This window comes from Apostichopus japonicus, chromosome 3, assembly GCF_037975245.1.
Source record: "Apostichopus japonicus isolate 1M-3 chromosome 3, ASM3797524v1, whole genome shotgun sequence".
NCBI lineage: Eukaryota > Metazoa > Echinodermata > Holothuroidea > Aspidochirotida > Stichopodidae > Apostichopus > Apostichopus japonicus.
Window position 1 is genome coordinate 23116821 of NC_092563.1, and position 18112 is coordinate 23134932.

Consider the following 18112-nt stretch of genomic DNA (forward strand, 5'->3'; position numbering starts at 1 on the left):
CCGGCCTCGGGATCGGCCGCGGCTCCAGCTAGGAGGTCTGCGGACCGGGTTTCTGCCCCTGCTTCCCCGTTCTGGGGGCCCAGCAGTCGTCGATCTCATCGGTTCCCGGCTCCGGGACCGGCTCTGGGTCCGTAGTGGGACTTTGGTTTCGGGCTCCCTATGGAGTCTCGTCGGACCCGGGCCCTCCGAAGCCCATCTCTCGGGACCCAGCAGTCGATTGTAGCTCCGGTTCCCGGCTTCGAGGCCGGTCTCGGATCCGGAGTGGAACCTCGGTTCTTCACTCCCTCTGGGGTCTCGCCGGACCCGGGCTCCCGGAGCCCATCTCTGTGTGTACCACGCCGAGTACCACTCTCCTCGACCCGGACATTCTGTCCGTTCCGGTCGGAATTTCTAATGGGCTTTACATTGGCTTTTAGCCTTGCCCTTGCCTCCCCCTTGGTCATACAATCCGGACGTCGCCGGGACCTTGGGTTCTGGTCGGAATTTCTAATGGGCTTTACATTGGCCTAGGCCTTGCCCTTGCCTGCCCCCTTGGTCATACAATCCGGACGTCGCCGGGACCTTGGGGGGCAAAAACTCTTTCCTCTCTCTCTATCTCTCTCCTCCGGAAGGGGAGTCTCGTACATCAGCTAGTACAGTGCGCCAAGCCATTAGGCCACTCTATGTGTTCTTGGCCACTCCCCATTCTATCTCTTAACGACTCTTTGGCTTCTTCCTCACCTCCAGTCTCTCCTACAATTCCCTCCCCTCTCGGAGAACCGTTGGGGGTACGGGATGGTTTCCAGTTTGTCCCGGAGCTTCGAATGCTTGCTAGCCAGCCAAGTGTATAATTCTTGCCAAGGAGCTGGCGTAAACAAGATTTAGACCAACAAGGGTCTCTGGGCTACAGGTCCTGCCTCTGGGGCAAGGATCCTGGCCAATCCCCGCCCGATCCGGGCGGAACATCAAAACAATTGACATAATTCAAGTGGCTCCGAGTACATGATTGAAAAACTCACGGTAGGAAGGCTAGGAAAGGTAGTCTATCGTAAGAACGTAAACTAACCAAGGGAGTGGAAGGAGCGGGGTGGGGAGACTAGAATTGCCTTTGCGGTTTTTGATCGCGATAACTTTCGTGGGAATTTCGTAGAAACTTCGTTGACAACCGTGCCCGCAGTGGTCTAAATTTTGTCAACGAACTTATTCGTTTACAACCTTTTTTTTTTTTTTTTTTTTCTTTTTTTTGATTTTTATTTGATTTTTATTTTTTTTTTTTTTTTTTCAACGTTTGTTATCGATCGTTGGTTTTTTTTTTTTTTTTTTTTTTCAACGGGAGTTAAGCGAAACAGTACTGTACGCTACAAGAGTGAAACCAACACTTAGAAAAACGACCAAGTAACGAAGTACATGAAACGAGCAAACATCTTATAAGAAAAATAACAGATAAAAACATGTACAGATAAGAACATGTAAACAAGGCGAGAACCGCCCATTCGCGCTAATGCGAAAAGGGGGTCGTGGTTACAAGGTACGCTACAAAAGTGAAAACCCAACACTTAAAAGCGAACAAGTAACGAAAGCATGGAAGGCAAAAAAATTTTTCTCTTGGCCGGAGCCTGGCCCTTCTCTTTCTCTGTCCACACTCTCTTCCTCGGCCCCCTCTCACCACCTCTCCTTCCTCTTCCTCTCCTATCTGTACTAGGTCTCCCACTACTAGGGAGCCGCTGGGGTTGGGGAGCAAGTCTAGTATGTTCTGTAGCTATATTCTAAGTCCTGCTAGCCAGGTAATGATAATTAGCCAAGGAAGGGGGTGAACTGGGAACACACCAGACACGGGACCCTCCTGGAAAAAGTACGGCACTAGGGACAAGGGCAAGTTCATCCCCGGCCCTCACTGGCCGGAACATGGAGCAATCAATGCATTTCAGCTGATTCCTAGACATGACTGAATGACCCCTAGTTAAGGGAACAACTTCTTAACAATATGATAGGAGAAGCCCCCTTCTTTGGGGAGGAAAACAGCTAACAAGGAAGAGATAGGTATAATGTAAACATTTACAAATAAGTGTAATTATAAATATGATATACCCATGTAGTATAAATTAATATACACATGTGGTATAAGGATAATAAAATATACACACATGGTAAGGGCAATGCGATACTACCTTAACACCGTGCCTCGGCTAGAGGCCCGCGGCTTACAAGGTAACAGAATAGGCATAAGGCCAGCCCACAAAAAGGTGGGAAAAAGCCAGGAACGAGCCTGGGAGCAAGGAAGGGACAAGTAATATAGATATATAACGTATAAAGCAACGATAATACAAGAGAAGTAGAGTAGTTAACAACTAAACAACGGGTGAGGGAAAGAACTAACGCAATAGCGTGTGTAGCCAAAAAAGGCGGGAACTAGCGTAACTACGGTAAACAATTCGCGGAACTGCTACCAGTACTAGAGTTCTGCACAGAAAAAAGCGGAGCGAACGCCGCTCCCGAAAAACAGCCCTAAAAACCTCTCTAAAGAAAGAAAAGGATACTTATCGGGCTGCAAAGACTTCAAATACTTCCAAAAACAGTGGATGGGAAAATATTTCCGATCCTAGGAACCAAAAGTGGACGAAATTCGGTGGAAAATATCCGCTCGAAAAAATACGAAGTAGACGCTTTGGTTGGTAGAATGAGAAGGAAGGTTGGTGACCCGTGAAGCCGGGTCACAGAGGGTGCACAGTGTTAAAAGGTTACCAGGACATTCTAGGCGCGGTAGAATGAGGTGCATAGGTTGGGGGGAGACAGGTAAGCGAGGAACGAAGTAAATACATTAAACTTGAGATTATTTTAACCATCGTATTGAATATATAATGGCAGCAGGTCATAGCACCCCACTCAAAAAAAAAATGTCTATCCTTTTGAGTGATACAGGAAGTTAAAAATCACATGCAGGCTATTAAGGAAGACTTGTTACTGGCCAGGTCTGCTCTTTATACAATCAATTGAACACACTAATTGGTTCCTTTTTCAGTATGGGTTATACAGGGACTTGAAAATCGCTAGAATACCACCTTTTTTGTAACACAAAGTACTGAAACTATTTAGCATAGAAATCCTATTAATGAGAACACAATACTGTACCATAAAGTGACACACTTCCTTCAACTAATAAATAGATCAACTTGGACACAATGAACTGTAAATATTTAATATTCATCACATGAGTTTACAGTAATTCACCTTTAAATTATTGTTAAGGTAGAGAAGTCCGATATTGATAAAGTATTGAACTCGTAGACAAAACAGTAATAGTAAAATAAAAGATATTTGTCTAAATTCAAGCAGTTACTGGGTTCGGGTGAGTGTCAAAATACCAACAAAAAAAAACCTACTGTAGATAGAAACAGAATTCTCTAAGTTCTTATAGAGATAGAACATCATTCTTCATGAAGACAATATTAACCAGTAGGAATATGTATGAATGGGTAAACAATGGAGTAGTAATTCAATCTACAGTTGTAAAGCCTCCAGACAGATAGATTGGGGGGGGGGGGAGGGATGGGGAGAGAAAGACCACATTGATCCTAAAGTAGGTCATTTGGGATGTAGTGCTACAATGTTCGCAACATTTGTAGGCTAGGTTACTTCAAGTGCATACTGTATGAAGGACAGAGACAGGTAAGTGAGGAGTGAAGTAAATTAGTTACTGTGATATAAAAACAGTTGGTGCCAAACCCCACTTAATATGACGTTTGATATTAACATTCAGAGGGAAGCAACGTGCTATTAATTAATAAATTATATATTTAATATGTGATCGATCTATTTGAATCACATAGAAGCCAAAGATGTAGAAAGAGCCAACCCATGTAGCATACACTTTAGTTTTGTTCCATAGGCCATTAGTAAGCATGAGTGGTTTAATACAATTGTCAGGATCCATAGGCAAAGGGGAAATGCAAAAATGAAACGCAGCAACGACAAAAACAGACGCATGGTTAATGTTCCACTGAACAGAACATAATTTTATCTGTGAAGGTTTTGAAAAGTCATTCGTTTCTAATAAAAATGATACTATGCGGCAATTATTCCAAATCATGGATTTCCAAGGTGGAGGGTAAACTTCAAAACTACCTTGTCCGAACCATTTCCCACAACTGAACCATTTCCTGGAATCCTGCTACTGAACCCTTTTGCACTAGTGAACCATTTCTGGAGGCTGAGGTTGGGAGGTGAAAACCATGTCCTGCCCCCTCCCTGCCCCCTCCCCCTCTATGACCAGTTGTTTAATTGTAATTCTATGGATCCATTAACCAGGCTGCAAAGAGTTACGTACAACTGAAGAAAAGTAGTTGGTGTCTCATTAAAACCCCTACAGAAATGTATTTTCTCAAATCTGTCTACTTAAACGTAATCATTAAAAATCACCTTAACACCACATAGTACAAAGAGCAAGTACATGTAAAGAAATACAGCACTTGTGTAGAGTCACTGTCCTTAAGAACTTCTCTATGATAGAGAGGGGTCAAGGTTTCTCTCAATTTGTGGACTTGCCATAAATAATCAGCAAGGACCAATTTGAAAAGGTGGACAAATATTTCTAAGACCAACATACATGTATACAACAACAAACAAGTAGTTGTACTGGAAAATAAAATTTAAAATACACCCCCAGACCAATCTTGCATTTAGTTATAAATTATACACACGCCTGCTGAATTGCACTCTCAACACTTCAAGAATAAGAGAAAGCTTTCAGGGTTGGTTGATTTTAAATGACACTGATTAAAATCTTTAATAATAAGAATAATAATGAAAGGTTGTGGGGAGACAGGTAAGCGAGGAGCAAAGTATAAAACTACAAACATTGATGATTAAAAGGGAAAGACTTTAACCTTGATTGTAAGTTGAAAGAAATCTCATTTCTTTAGCCTTCAGGCCTGTGTGCGTCCAAACATCTGTACATTTTCCAAGCATATGTAGCCTACATTACACACTGTAGGCCTCAAATTTCTGGTACATGCAACAGAACAACTATGTACAGTCTTTCTTTATTGAATTTGCCAATAGAAGAACATCTGGACTGTAGGCATTTCCTTCTAGACTAGAGCTCTGTTCAAAATGTGTCTCATGGTCAAAAGAAAATACCAAATGCATCTACTGAAAGAACACACTGACCCGGCCAACCATCATTATTATTGGCAAGTTGATCAGATAATTGTCATCAACAACTTCCCAAACAGCTAAGAAAAAATATTATTCCATTTGAGAAATATCACTGATTTAATGTTCCTCTACATACAAGGCTGAGGGAACTTGTTAAACGTCTATACCTGACATCATCAAGACGAGACAATTGTGTTTGAATGTTTAATGTTTAAACTCATTTAAAACAACTTTCATTTCCTGTAATTGAGATGGGTTTGGCAAATTATGATAAATCTAAAATATGCTCTTGACAAGACATAATATATATGATGGCATTAGTTTCAGTGTCAACACTGTTAAAATTCTACCTTGACAATATGAGAAGAAAAAGGTTTTCAAGATCCTAGTGGCACTATGACAGCCCTACAGTATGTACAAATCGACAATTGTATTAAAGACACCACTGATCCTAGTGGCACTATTACAGCCCTATGTACACATCAACGGCTGTAATTAAAGACACCACTGATCCTAGTGGCACTAATAAAGTCCTATGTATACATCAACGGCTGTATTAAAGACACCACTGATCCTAGTGGCACTATGACAGCCCTATGTACAAATTGACAATTGTATAAAAGACACCACTGATCCTAGTGGCACTATGACAGCCCTATGTACAAATCGACAATGGTATTAAAGACACCACTTTTCCCAAATGGAGCAAGATTTTTACAAACTGTTCAGATGAGTTGTTCTCTGTTATATAAAGCTTTTGAACAAGATCATGGTTGCACCTTACATTGAGACTGCCATATATGGTCTGTTTGTTGTGCCCAAAATCTGAGAGACCAAGTCAAAACAAATTTGCCAGCAGCTACAAATGTCCTGCAGCAAGGCTGAATTGATACAATTCTAGGCACTTTTTTAATCAAATGAAAACCTAGAGGTGCACAGTATGTTATACTGTAATGTTCACAAGATTTGAAACAACTTTACTTTCAACCCCAAACACACTAGCACTGCTGTTATTAGTACAATCAACTCAAAGTTCAACTTCCAAAACGGTCGTTGATACAACCTACAGGTACAGTATGCTGTATTGGCCCCAAATATGCTAGATATTCAATTGTGGTCACTTTTGGTCAAAATTCTTGAACTGTTTCTATGACAACCTTTGAAGAAATTGTCCTCACTTAAACATCCAGTCATCTTGTGTGTTCCATAAAAATGTCAGAGAATAATTTGGAGAGTAAAGACCTCCAGGAAAATACTTTTTAAAACTTCTAGCAATTATAGCATGCTATAACTTGGGGCCTATACTGACTACCTTTAACATGTACCAACTTAGTGCACAATTACTACTAATTTTATATAAATATTCTGTATTGGCCTAAATGGGGATTGTAACTTTTGATAGATATTTGAGTAACAGTGTGTAGGTACACATGTAATTGTTATTGACAAGTAGTAACTTTCAAATCAAAATAACATCATAGTTTGGTTTCCTAAAAATTCATTTTTCCCTTGCAATGTATCAAATTTGTCTTCTACACTACTTGTAGAGTTAATCAGCTTAGAGGACGTGTACAGGAAATAATTTTATATATTATTGTTGTGTAGCAGAACTTTTGAAAGCTGTAAACTTTGTTCGTATATACAGTCAAATAACTATGGTTCCTGCATACAAAACCAACAATTTTAAATATATTTGCACCTGTTTACCAAGCAATTTGCTCGTTTCACATACAGTACTTGGCATTTTGCGATAAATGATTCCCTGGGACAGTATTAACATAGTGCTTAGAATAACACTGCGGGCTGTGGAGCCCTAACAGTAGCATTCCAAACTGGCATTCCTCTCCTTATTACACCAAAGCATTAACTACCACCGCAGGTCAACAAGCTCCAACCCTGCTCCCAGTGTAATGGAAGACGCCAATGACACAACCTGGTGAGTAACAGTTTCACATGATGTACAGAACAGCGAGTGGCATGTACCTGTACATACTGTAATGAAGTAGGCATTAACCTGCACAGCTATTTTTATTAACCAATGAATGACCACTTAAAACTTTTAGATTTTATGGCCAAGATTTTATGGCTGCAAAATCATGTAACAAACACTTCAAAACTCATCGGTTTGAGTTATGCCTTACCTTAATTTTTAAACCAACTTATGGCTTACTTACTAAATGTTTGGCTGAAATATTATTGAACAATATCCAAATTCCTATTTAAAAGGGACAATACTTTGTACATATCGCTCTTTCTTAATCTTTTTTACTGATCAAAGATACCAAGCAAGCTCCACAGGTTAAGAAACGCATTGTTCAAGCGGATGGAAACTTCAACAGTTTACATGTAGTGCATGCAGATAAGAAAAGTGGGCAGTACTAGTAGCCAAGTTTAGTTCAGATTATGAAAGAAGGAACCTGTAATGTTATTAGAGAAAAAAGTTTGCGTCCCAGGGATGCAAGCCCCTCAAAAAGTTTGCGTCCCATAAAGAAAACTTGCGTCCCGATCGAACACCAATTGTGTTTATTGTATGACCTACTGTTACTAGTGTAGTATCACTGCCTATACTTTGTGAATGCTTTACACAATATAAAGGGCAGATGGCTCAGTGCCTTAGCTTAGCTGTTTGAGGGGCGGCCCTGCCCGCCCCTCCTTTCGCCCACCCTGCCATTGCAACCAATTTCCACGGGACGCAAGCAATTTGAAGATGTTGCGTCCCTGGCCAAAACATTGCGTCCCTGACGCAGAATTCTGCGTTCCTAACAATGCTAGGAACAAACAAAGAATTGGTTCTCTTTTAAAAAGGATGACTTGAAATGTGAATGTAATGTGTTGATGTTATAGTCCAACAAAAAGGATAATTTATCCCAGTTCTTAGGATATGCACATTTAAGGAGGAGGTAGTGGGCGTTGCCCAGGGAGCGAGGGCGCAGTGCTAAAACGTTTCCAAATGTGTAGTTAGGTAGATAGGAAAGTGCAATTGTGGAGTGGGAGACAGGTAAGAGAGGAGCAAAGTAAATCCCTATTTTTTCAAACTTCAAATAAACAACAGAGCATCCTTGGATAACTTTCATCAGCATTTGCCTGTGATAATGTTGTAACATTTTATAAACATTTGAGGCCCTCAAAATTATAAGTTTTCCAATTGAGTTTAGTGCTATATCTGAAGGGCAGATTTAAAGCTTTGAATTAGATTAAATGTAGTCCAGTTACACTGATGAACCTTGGCTGTTTAAGGTGTCATTTCTCAAAATTTAAAAACGTTACAGAAATATACAACCCGGACTAAAGGTTCTAAGTAGTTTTGATATTTAGTCTACAACTTTTCGAGATAAATTTTGGACTTGAGTCATCCAAAAAATAAAATTGAACAAACTTTGAAAAAAATAATAATAATACTAATAATAATAATAATGAACGGTTCTGAGTGAAGAATAGACTGGCATCCTGGACCTGAGTTGATAATTGACAATGCTCTACGTACAGTACGTAGTCATAACTCGTAGGATTCAAGATGCACAATGCTGAACTCTATGAAATAATCTTCAACCCAATACACTGAGAATTTTATCATTCACTTCTGAGCAAGCTTTCAACATTCATACGTTGGCATTTACTTTAAATCCTCTCAATCTAGTCCACCTTTTACCTTCTCCCTCATAGAAACAAAATACACCCCCCCCCCCTACAAAGAAAAGAAGAAGACAAACAGAGAATTCTGCAGAAAACCTTTTCCAAGTATACAGTACTTAGTTCATTTAAAAGAGCATAGATCAGCTGTACTATGTTTGGGGGAGACTGACTGTATGTAAATTCACTATTACAAAACTATGATGGGTTGCTGCTATCTTGGTTCTCTGAGTGAGTACTAGTTCCATACAAGACAATGATTAATTAAGCATAGCAACCAGCTGCTGAGGCTAAGGAATGCCAGTTCCAGTTGGTTCTATGACAGATGTGTTGTTGTTACTTTACGAAAAAAGCAATGAATCAAATCTGGCTTCACTTTTTGGGCTGGAGAAAATCAGGACACTAAAATGTGATGATCAGTCTTTAGTAGTACAATGACAGTAGTACATGCATTGCTTAATAACAATGCAGAAATAATTATCATAATTATCATAATAATAATGATAGAGATACAGTACTGTAGGCTGAAGGAGGTGCAAGTTATTGTTTACAAAGATCATGTACATAACCCCAGTGAAAAATATAATTTTATTACAAAAACTAACACTTCCATTGGTCAGAGATTAATCCACTGCTAAGCAACAAAATCTTGTCGCTATGCATGCTACAGTCATGTTCTAGGCAAGAGTACAATAATAGTAGAGTTCTCATGTCATGTGTGTTAAAATATGAAGAAACTTTAGGTGAGCCACTAAGTTCCACAACTTAAAATTAAAAGTACTGTACATTACTTACTCATTTATACCTTATATACGGCAGCAGTTTTTTTGAGTTGATTACTAAAATTTTGGCAATGTTCACCAAACTTTGCTCAAAACATTGCTGATCCAAGAAGACACCATGAAACTTGGCTAAATTAAATAAAATTAAGACTTCGGTTCCACTTTGAAATTTTGTTAATAGACCAGAAACACTTTTATTGCTAAGTATTTGGTACACTGTAGACAACAATGTACAGCTCGTTTATTTGAAAGTGCATGAGGGGTGTGCTGCAGTGCTAAAGAAGGCTATAATTAGTGTTGAAAGATATCTGCTGCTGTAGGCAAAGTTTACTGGGGGGGGGGGGGGGCGGCGGGTACTCTGGAATGCTCATTTAATAATTTACTGTGTGATACCTTCTAGAAGCAATTTATGCAAACTACAAATAAATTTAAAATGTCAAGTGTCAATGCTATAAAATAAATATTTTGGATACTTGCACAATGTTGCACATACAGCATGTAGTTTACTTTAGATCCATTAAACTGATATTAAAATATGTACTAATTAATAATCAAACTAAAAGTACTAACCAGACTTGCAAGATTAAGAGAGTGATAGTGAACACCGAATAACAAAAGGCACATTATCGTAATGTGAAATAGACTGACAGTCTGAGTCATATCATGATGTATTCATAAACATAGAGAGGGGGTGGGTGTATGATGATGTCTTGAAATGTACAGAACCACGCTGATAATAGGGCACAAGTATGTACAGTGTAGGAGACTTTATATTGTGCTGTAACTGTACATAGCTATTATAGCTAGTATTGTAGCTAGTATATGAAATTGAGACATAGGTACACTATACTGTACATACCACATCAACAACAACAAAATATTAAGTTATTTCAAAATTTTACAGTTATTGCATGCTTACTTTGTGTACCTGAATGAGACAAATGAAAGAAAGACATGCATTTAATACTTCAATTATTTGCATTAATCAACTAAAATCAACTATGAATGGACTAAAAACACCTTCGTCCAAATCTTCCATTTCCTCCTCCAAATCTTCCATCTCCTCCTCCATCCCCTTATCCTCCTCCATCCCCTTTCCCTCCTCCAGGCTCCATCCCCTTATCCTCCTCCATCCCCTTCCCATTATCTGTCCCCTCTCCCTCCTCCATCTCTGTCTCCTCCTCCATCTCCTCTATCCCCTTCCCCTCCTTAATCCCCTCCACATATATCTGTTTTCAAAACTGCTCCTAGTCGCATAGCAACAACTCAGCAAGTACGGTACTGTACATTCTAAGTACTCTTTACAATCCTTTACACATGAAGCACAAATATATCATTGAAAGGCAAATTGCAATGATACCACAGTGCACATACCTAGCTCTCACTGGGCACTGATCTGTTTTTTTGTTTTTTAATTCAGTACTCTACTTGCATGTGGACTTAAAATCTGAAGGCACAACCAATGACATCCAACCATTCAGCATTGCATACTACTGTACACTAATTAAACCTTCCAGGAATCACAGCTTGAACCAATTCTGAGGTAACGGTCCCAGATGATCAGGAGACTTTGCTACAGTCAAATATATTTATTGTACACAATGTCAATAGACATTTGCTTACAGTAGTTAGTAGTTACTGTAGCTTTTAAGTACAGTAGCTTCTTTTTAGTTTTCACTATGGTAACAAGTTTAGCAAAACCTAATGACTAGATCTGTCTGAGTATTACTCAAAATATGAAATAATTGGTCAAATTAAGATAACTTCCAAGGTTTGTCCACCAAATGAAGGTTAACAAGCTACTAATTAATGAATTTGATTCCCTCCTCAAGGTTTCATACTACTGTAGGTCACGTTTTTGTATCAGTATTTAATATGACATGCATTAAAACCATGTGAAAAACATTTTCAAAACATTTTGAATTTTATTTCACAAATTGAAATGAAAAACACTGAGACACCCTGGTTTGGATAATTACATGCAATGATACTCACCTGTCTCTACTCTAGTTACTCTACTATTACTCCTTCCATCCTACCCTAGCCATGTATTAACTGGTAACATTATTTATTGTTTAGTACTGCATCCCCAATGACACTACTGTGGGTCAACACATCCAATGATGGATTCAAAACATTTCATTTATTAATGTTAATATTTCTCAACTTAAAATGCAACTTGACATTTAAGTATTGAATAGCACTGAATACTTTTATCAAAATAAATCAACTCAAAAAGGTGAATTTCACTACACACACAACCCTGATATGCTGATAAGCACATATGACGCCAGTAAGGGCTCCTCATAGGGTCATACAGTTAAATAAGGATAGGACTACTGTATTTATTATGCTCATACTTCACTTCCTGTATGTCAAATTTACTGTAGATTACTTATTGCTCAACCGATTTTCCTTCACTTTACTTTTTGCCTCAAAAGGTGCCAACCATTGCTTGCGTCCAGATGAAGCATTCACACGTCATTTTGTTCCAGGAAACAAGTACATCGGTGGTTGAGAGGAGAAAAATTTACAACAGAAATACAACAGCTTCATGGGACAAAACTGTCTGTAAAATGGGTCTAGAACCAGAAACCTGAGTAACCTCTGAATGAGGAAAAGAAAATCTCGCTGCGGGACAATTAAGAAGAATGCTTTCTCTGAACCATAAGAACTGATAAAACGATGTCAGTGAATTTGATGATGTACAGGTTTTTTGAGGCCTGGTTGAAACTGCGTTCAAACTTCAAAGCTTTGCAATTTTTGTTATTTCTTAACAACAATATGTGGAATCATCATCCCGATATAAGGCATCTCACATACGTAATGCCACAGCAACACGACTTGAACTTAACAACTTTCTACTTTGTTTGACCTTCACATCATAATCTACTGTATCTTCATTAGTGCTATTGTATCACTGATCATGTAACCATAAGTTCTGCAACTCTTAGTATTGGATAGTAGGATCTATTGAGCAGAGGATCATCCGAGGATGATCTACATACTTTAAAAATTTTCTTCCACTAGATTTTCCCCAAGCTGGCTGTAGTATGTAGTATGAACCATTCAAAAGATGGAAAGTGCAAAACAAATTGTCAATTTAGCCTGGGTAGGGAAACCAAGACAAAACATTCATGCCATCTGCATGGACGTTGATTACAGTATACTGTATACATTTACATTGTTTGTTTCATTTTTTTTTAGTGCATTTCACTTCCCTTTTCAAAGTCTTCCCTTTACAGAGACATTGAGTGTCATTTGTTGAGCACTACTCAATTATATGACAATATAATTTGGAGGGTTAGAACCATTCAAATTCCTCTAAAATAAGAAGACTACATTATAGAACTATTACCACCCTAGGGCTGCAGAGAACAAAGATTCTAAAATCCTACATACTTATTTGGCTTTTCCAAACAACTTCATTGGGATTTCTGAACTTTAAAGAGTGACCCAAACTCATAAATGTATGGTACCATAGATGCACTGTACATAAACCATACACTGTGTTTTGATTTTCCTCTTTAATATACTGTACTGTTAACCAGTAAATAATTATAGAATACCCCACATGTCTCTAGTGATGACACATAATTACAGGATTTATGAAATTAATAACTTCAAAGTCCACTCCAACATTATTTACCAGTAAAGAACAGTCAGTGTAGCTTTCCTTCGTCACTTTTTAACAAAAAATTTACTGGAGTCGGAGTTGCAGTGAGGAAATAATTGCCTTTGTTTTTCCTTGAAGTTATTTCTTGTAGTCTGAGAGAATGTTGCTTTATTTTCCTTGTTTGCTGGATTTAGGGTTGTGTGGAAACATACTACAGTATCATAGTTCTGTTTTGGTCGGAGTCAGAGACGGGCATGTTCCTTATGTTCCTTCCTTGAACGGAAGTGGAATGACATACAGTAGTAGACTTGAGACGGGTAAGAGAGAAGCAAGGTACAGTAAATACACTTTTGAGAATAACACTATGACATAATGCAGAACACTGACAGCTTCTCCAACAGGATATTCTTGCTGGAGACGGGAGTCACGTTGGTGAATGTTGCTTAATGTACATTTTGGCTGGAGTGGTAGTCTCAATGGATAAGAATACCTTTTTTTTAACTCGAGTCTGAGCCACGGTGGAGACAGTCAATAACTTGACTGCAACTCCACACAACAATCTGACCTTCTTAAGGCTGGGTTATTCTATAATTATACCCTAGCCAGCTTCATTAGCTAGGAATAAAAGCATCAATACACAGAAAAGAAACAAACCATTTCTACCTTAGAAGATGAAAATGTATCAATCCTACTGCATGAAACAAACACAAAAAGGTGACATCTCCTACTGTAGCTGGGTTGAAAGTTCATGGCCTACAGTGCAGAATTACTGATTACTGAATTACTGTTATCAGTAACAATCTCCTCTCTGACTATGCCTAAATATGGTATAGTTTTATACTTCAAATATGTGATTTCATCTGAATTTGATCACATTACACAAGAATAAAATTGTTAGAACTTGGTGAGCAACAGATATTTTCCCTAAATTTGGGTATCTATTACAGTTTGCAACACTCTAAAAAAATTGTTCTTTCTTCATTTGACTATTTTAGCTGGTTTAGTTAATGTCTGTATGGGAGCCTAAATTAAAAATTATCAAAACCAGTACAGGAATACACAAAATTACCATATACCACCATAATCTGAGTTTCTATTCAATTGAGATGTTTGAAATGTGAGGAATATGACCTTACCCCCATTCAACAACATGAGATTCATAGTCCCAATATTCTCTGGGTCTGTGTGAGTTGACATCTGCATATGTTCTTGCTCTGCTCATTGCCATTTTGCAAAAGCTTCTTCTGTTAGTTATATTCAATAGGGTTCCAGTATTCAGGAATCGCAAACCAAAACGTTGTTGGTTGGCCCCAAAGTGAAGTCTTTGTTCACTCTCCTGGGAAAAATCAGGAACTTTAAGTCTAATGCCACACAAGGCAACTGGTAATGCTAGTGTTACTAAGCCTAGTGTTAAGCTTAGGCTAATTTGCTGTCTGTCAAGCAATGCTGGCAAGCAAGTCTTTTGAGAAAAGATTATACTCTTGCCCAAATGTGCCAGTTCTTTGAAACCTGCTAGTCACAAAATCTGTATAAACACATGTGGTGAAACAACCAACAAAGCAGTCCGTGTTATACTGGATAGGTTTGTCAATACAAAGTTATGGCTTGGCCCCAACTTCTTTCATATGTAATGGTGCGGTCACACTCACATTTGAAGTGCAAACTAGCTATCGCTTAGTTTTACAGTAGCCTGTGGGCATCTACTGCTGGATGACATTAAACTGTGCGTAAAACACTTTATTGGTTCCAACCTACCAGCCCCACCTAATTCATTCTAAAGCCAAATCATGCACAGACTTTATGATTGGCAACGTACAGTACGTGTATAGGCTAGACTGTGTCGACATGGTTACAACAGTACATAGGCCCTAGCCTTAAATACAGTGTCAATGCAAAAAGTATATCCTATCATTGCCTCGTGCACGACCATCACACCCTTTCTCAAATAACTAAAATAGCAATCAAATTATGAGCGACTGAAATACGATATAGAGGAGAAATCCAAATTAGCGATGTCTCCAAAATAACAAGAAAGAGTTTAGGTGCGTAAAATCCTTCAATGTATCTTCAAACTTGCGAAATACTCGTCTTTTGGGTCGCTTTTCACGGTGAAGTATCAAGATGGCGCAAATTCATTCATCACCAAAACCCTAATTACACAATTCGGATGAGCGCCCTCGTTTATGCCTGCACCATTACTGATTCAGTCCGTATATGGTAACATTTCTTACAGTTAATGCTTCTGTATGTGTCAATCATAAATTTAGCTATGTGAACTCAAAAGATCATAAAAGTGTATCCCCATGATGTATGAAAACTGTACAATGCATTCATTTCCAAGAACCCACGATAAGGCCACCCGAGTAATAGCTTGAACAGAGAGAGGGTCGGATGGTTTTTCGAATGAGGGCGGGAGGACACTGTTATTGACTTGGCTTGAGGGGGGTGGACAAGGAAACGGCCGAATCAAGGAGGAGTCTTCTCCCGGAAGAATGCAGTTACTAGTTTAAGAATTTACTTGTTCTCTCCTAGCGATTATCAAACAATACAAAGTACATTTTAGAAAGAAGTATTACAATGAAAATGGTTTGGAATGTACCTTAAGAGCCCTGAAAGATGTCCCGAGTTGCACTGGCGTGGGAGAGATGAACTACGAAAGTGAAACATTTTAGTAATTACATCTTTGAAAAAAAAAACTGTCAAAGTGTTTTATTAATTAATAACCAGAGGTTCTTCTAATTTGTGAAAAGGGACAGTTTGAAGTTTTTCCAAAAAAAAAAAATGGGCACGCCCCTTGACATCGCTCAGTACCGCCCCCCCCCCCCCCATGGCTTCAACGCCCCGTCCATGAACATGATGCCATCGGAAACTGCTGCAATTTCACATATATTTTGTTGTTGATACCGTCGTAGTGATTTTCACTGGCAACAAATTCGAATGATAGGAACTTTATTTTAACTATACAAGACTTGGGTTCTATCAAACGCTTTCTGCGTAACATGAAGCTACACATGGGCGGGATTACGGGGGGGGGGGGCAAGAGGGGGCATTTGCCCCCCCCCCCCCCCACTTTTCCCCAAATCTTAGTTCACTTTTTTGTCGTTTTTGCAGACGAATGTGCACAACCCTAATCGAAATTATTCCCCCACAACAGCTCTATCAAATAGGCCTATTTGTTTCGAATCTAAGTCGAATTTGTATTTAAGATCGTAACATGTAGCATGCAGAATAACTGGAGCTGGAGCTAGCACATGGTTCGCAGCACAGGTTACGAATCCTGGAGCTAACACACTAGCGATTCAATTCTGCATGTGATGAATCCGCGGCATGTGCTACAGTGCTAGCTTCAGGAATTGATTTTCAACGTTGCTGCTCTACTGAATGCGTTGAATAACTAAATCCAGAGAAACGATTTACGAAGGCCAGATTTGCATATTGGGTATATCAATAATTAAATTCAATATACTGACACATGACACCCCCCCCCCCCCACACGGCGTGTCATTCAACAATATGCAATGGCAATGCCGATGTAATTTCTTTACTGCTCGAAATCACCCCTCCTCGACTTCGGTGGCGACGGAACCGGTTGACTTGAGGGGCTTATCCCCCATGAAAAAAGTGGGGGGGGGGTAAGGTATGTTCAGCCCCAATATTTGCCAAGTGCTCCAAGAAGTGGGGAGAATTTCGAAGTGGGTGCTGAACATATTCTTGATCGGTCCAAATGCACAATATACTAATAATTTTAGGGGGAAAGAACTGTCTAGATGCGATTTATTGTTACCAGAGGTGTCATTTTTGCTGATCTAGGATTTCCTTTTTGCTTAAATTTCGACGTGCCGCGCCAACTGATGGTGGTGCACCGCCTAAATAGTGACGTATAAGCTTCAGTTGTACATCACCATATAAGTTCTTCTATCCGTCCTCCCTAAATTTCAACACGTTCATTAATTGTTTAGATGCAATTTAAAGCCTACATGGGTGTTAATTTAACCGATCTAAGGGTACCTTTCATCGAAAATTTCGACGCTCCTTGCCAACCGATGATGGCGCTCCGCTTAGATAGTGACGTATAACAAAAGTTGTACATCACCATCTGACCATATGTTCTACTAAAACAATAATTAACTATCTAGATACAAATTGTAGACATGAGATCCATATTTCAAGGACGGGTACATGCAGCTTAGAGCACTCGGGAAGTGCCGTTTCCGGCCATCTGGAGGGTTTGTAAAGCCAAAAAATTTCTTGTACGCTCCGCGCCAACCGATGGTGGCGCTCCGCTTAGATAGTCTTGCTGGCAGGTTTGCCCCCCCACTTTTACAACTCAAATCCCGCCCCTGAAGCTACACATCCAGAAACAACCATCAGTGACATATAGGAAGCTATAAAAGTGTAGCGGAAGGGGTGTGGTGTAGGGGGGGGGGGGGTTGGACCGATGGGATTTTATCCAGGGGAGTTTGAGTTTTGTAGATTCAACGGTGGCCCTGATATATAGGACATATGAAACTCAAACTAATATATCTTCGAATTTAGACTTTCTCTTCACAGTTAGATTAAACAGGGTACTCAAAATCTCGACATCTTCAGTTTTGGCGAAATTTCGACTTCTCTACCAACATCTGGAATACGTTTATCATGACTCTCTTCAAATCTATTTCCTAAGAATGTGGCTTTACTCCGAAACTTCGACTACTTCATCTAAAAATCGTGACTCTTTGACGTTTTGACATCGAAGAGTACATCTGAAAATGTCAGCTTCTTTTTAAAACATTCCACTTCCTGCTCGAAATGACACTTTTCATGTCGAAATTCCGAATTACATGAAACTTTGGTTTCTTACCTTTTAACGTATCCTCCCTTAGTGCAACTAATTTACATGATAACGTCTCTTGTTTCCCCTGAAATTTGCACAATTTCCAGATGTTTGTGGAGTAGTTTGTTTGTTAAT

General features: G+C 39.2%; 1 protein-coding gene across 1 annotated transcript in view; it reads right to left on the reverse strand.

Moving 5' to 3' along the window:
* Positions 1–15322, reverse strand: part of LOC139965519 (casein kinase II subunit alpha) — a 35745-nt gene extending 20423 nt beyond the window's left edge. Inside the window, exon 1 of the mRNA XM_071967956.1 lies at positions 14298–15322. Coding sequence (XP_071824057.1) covers positions 14298–14389 — 92 coding nt within the window. The 5' untranslated portion in view covers positions 14390–15322. The remainder of the gene's footprint in view (positions 1–14297) is intronic.
* Positions 15323–18112: the final 2790 nt, after the last annotated feature.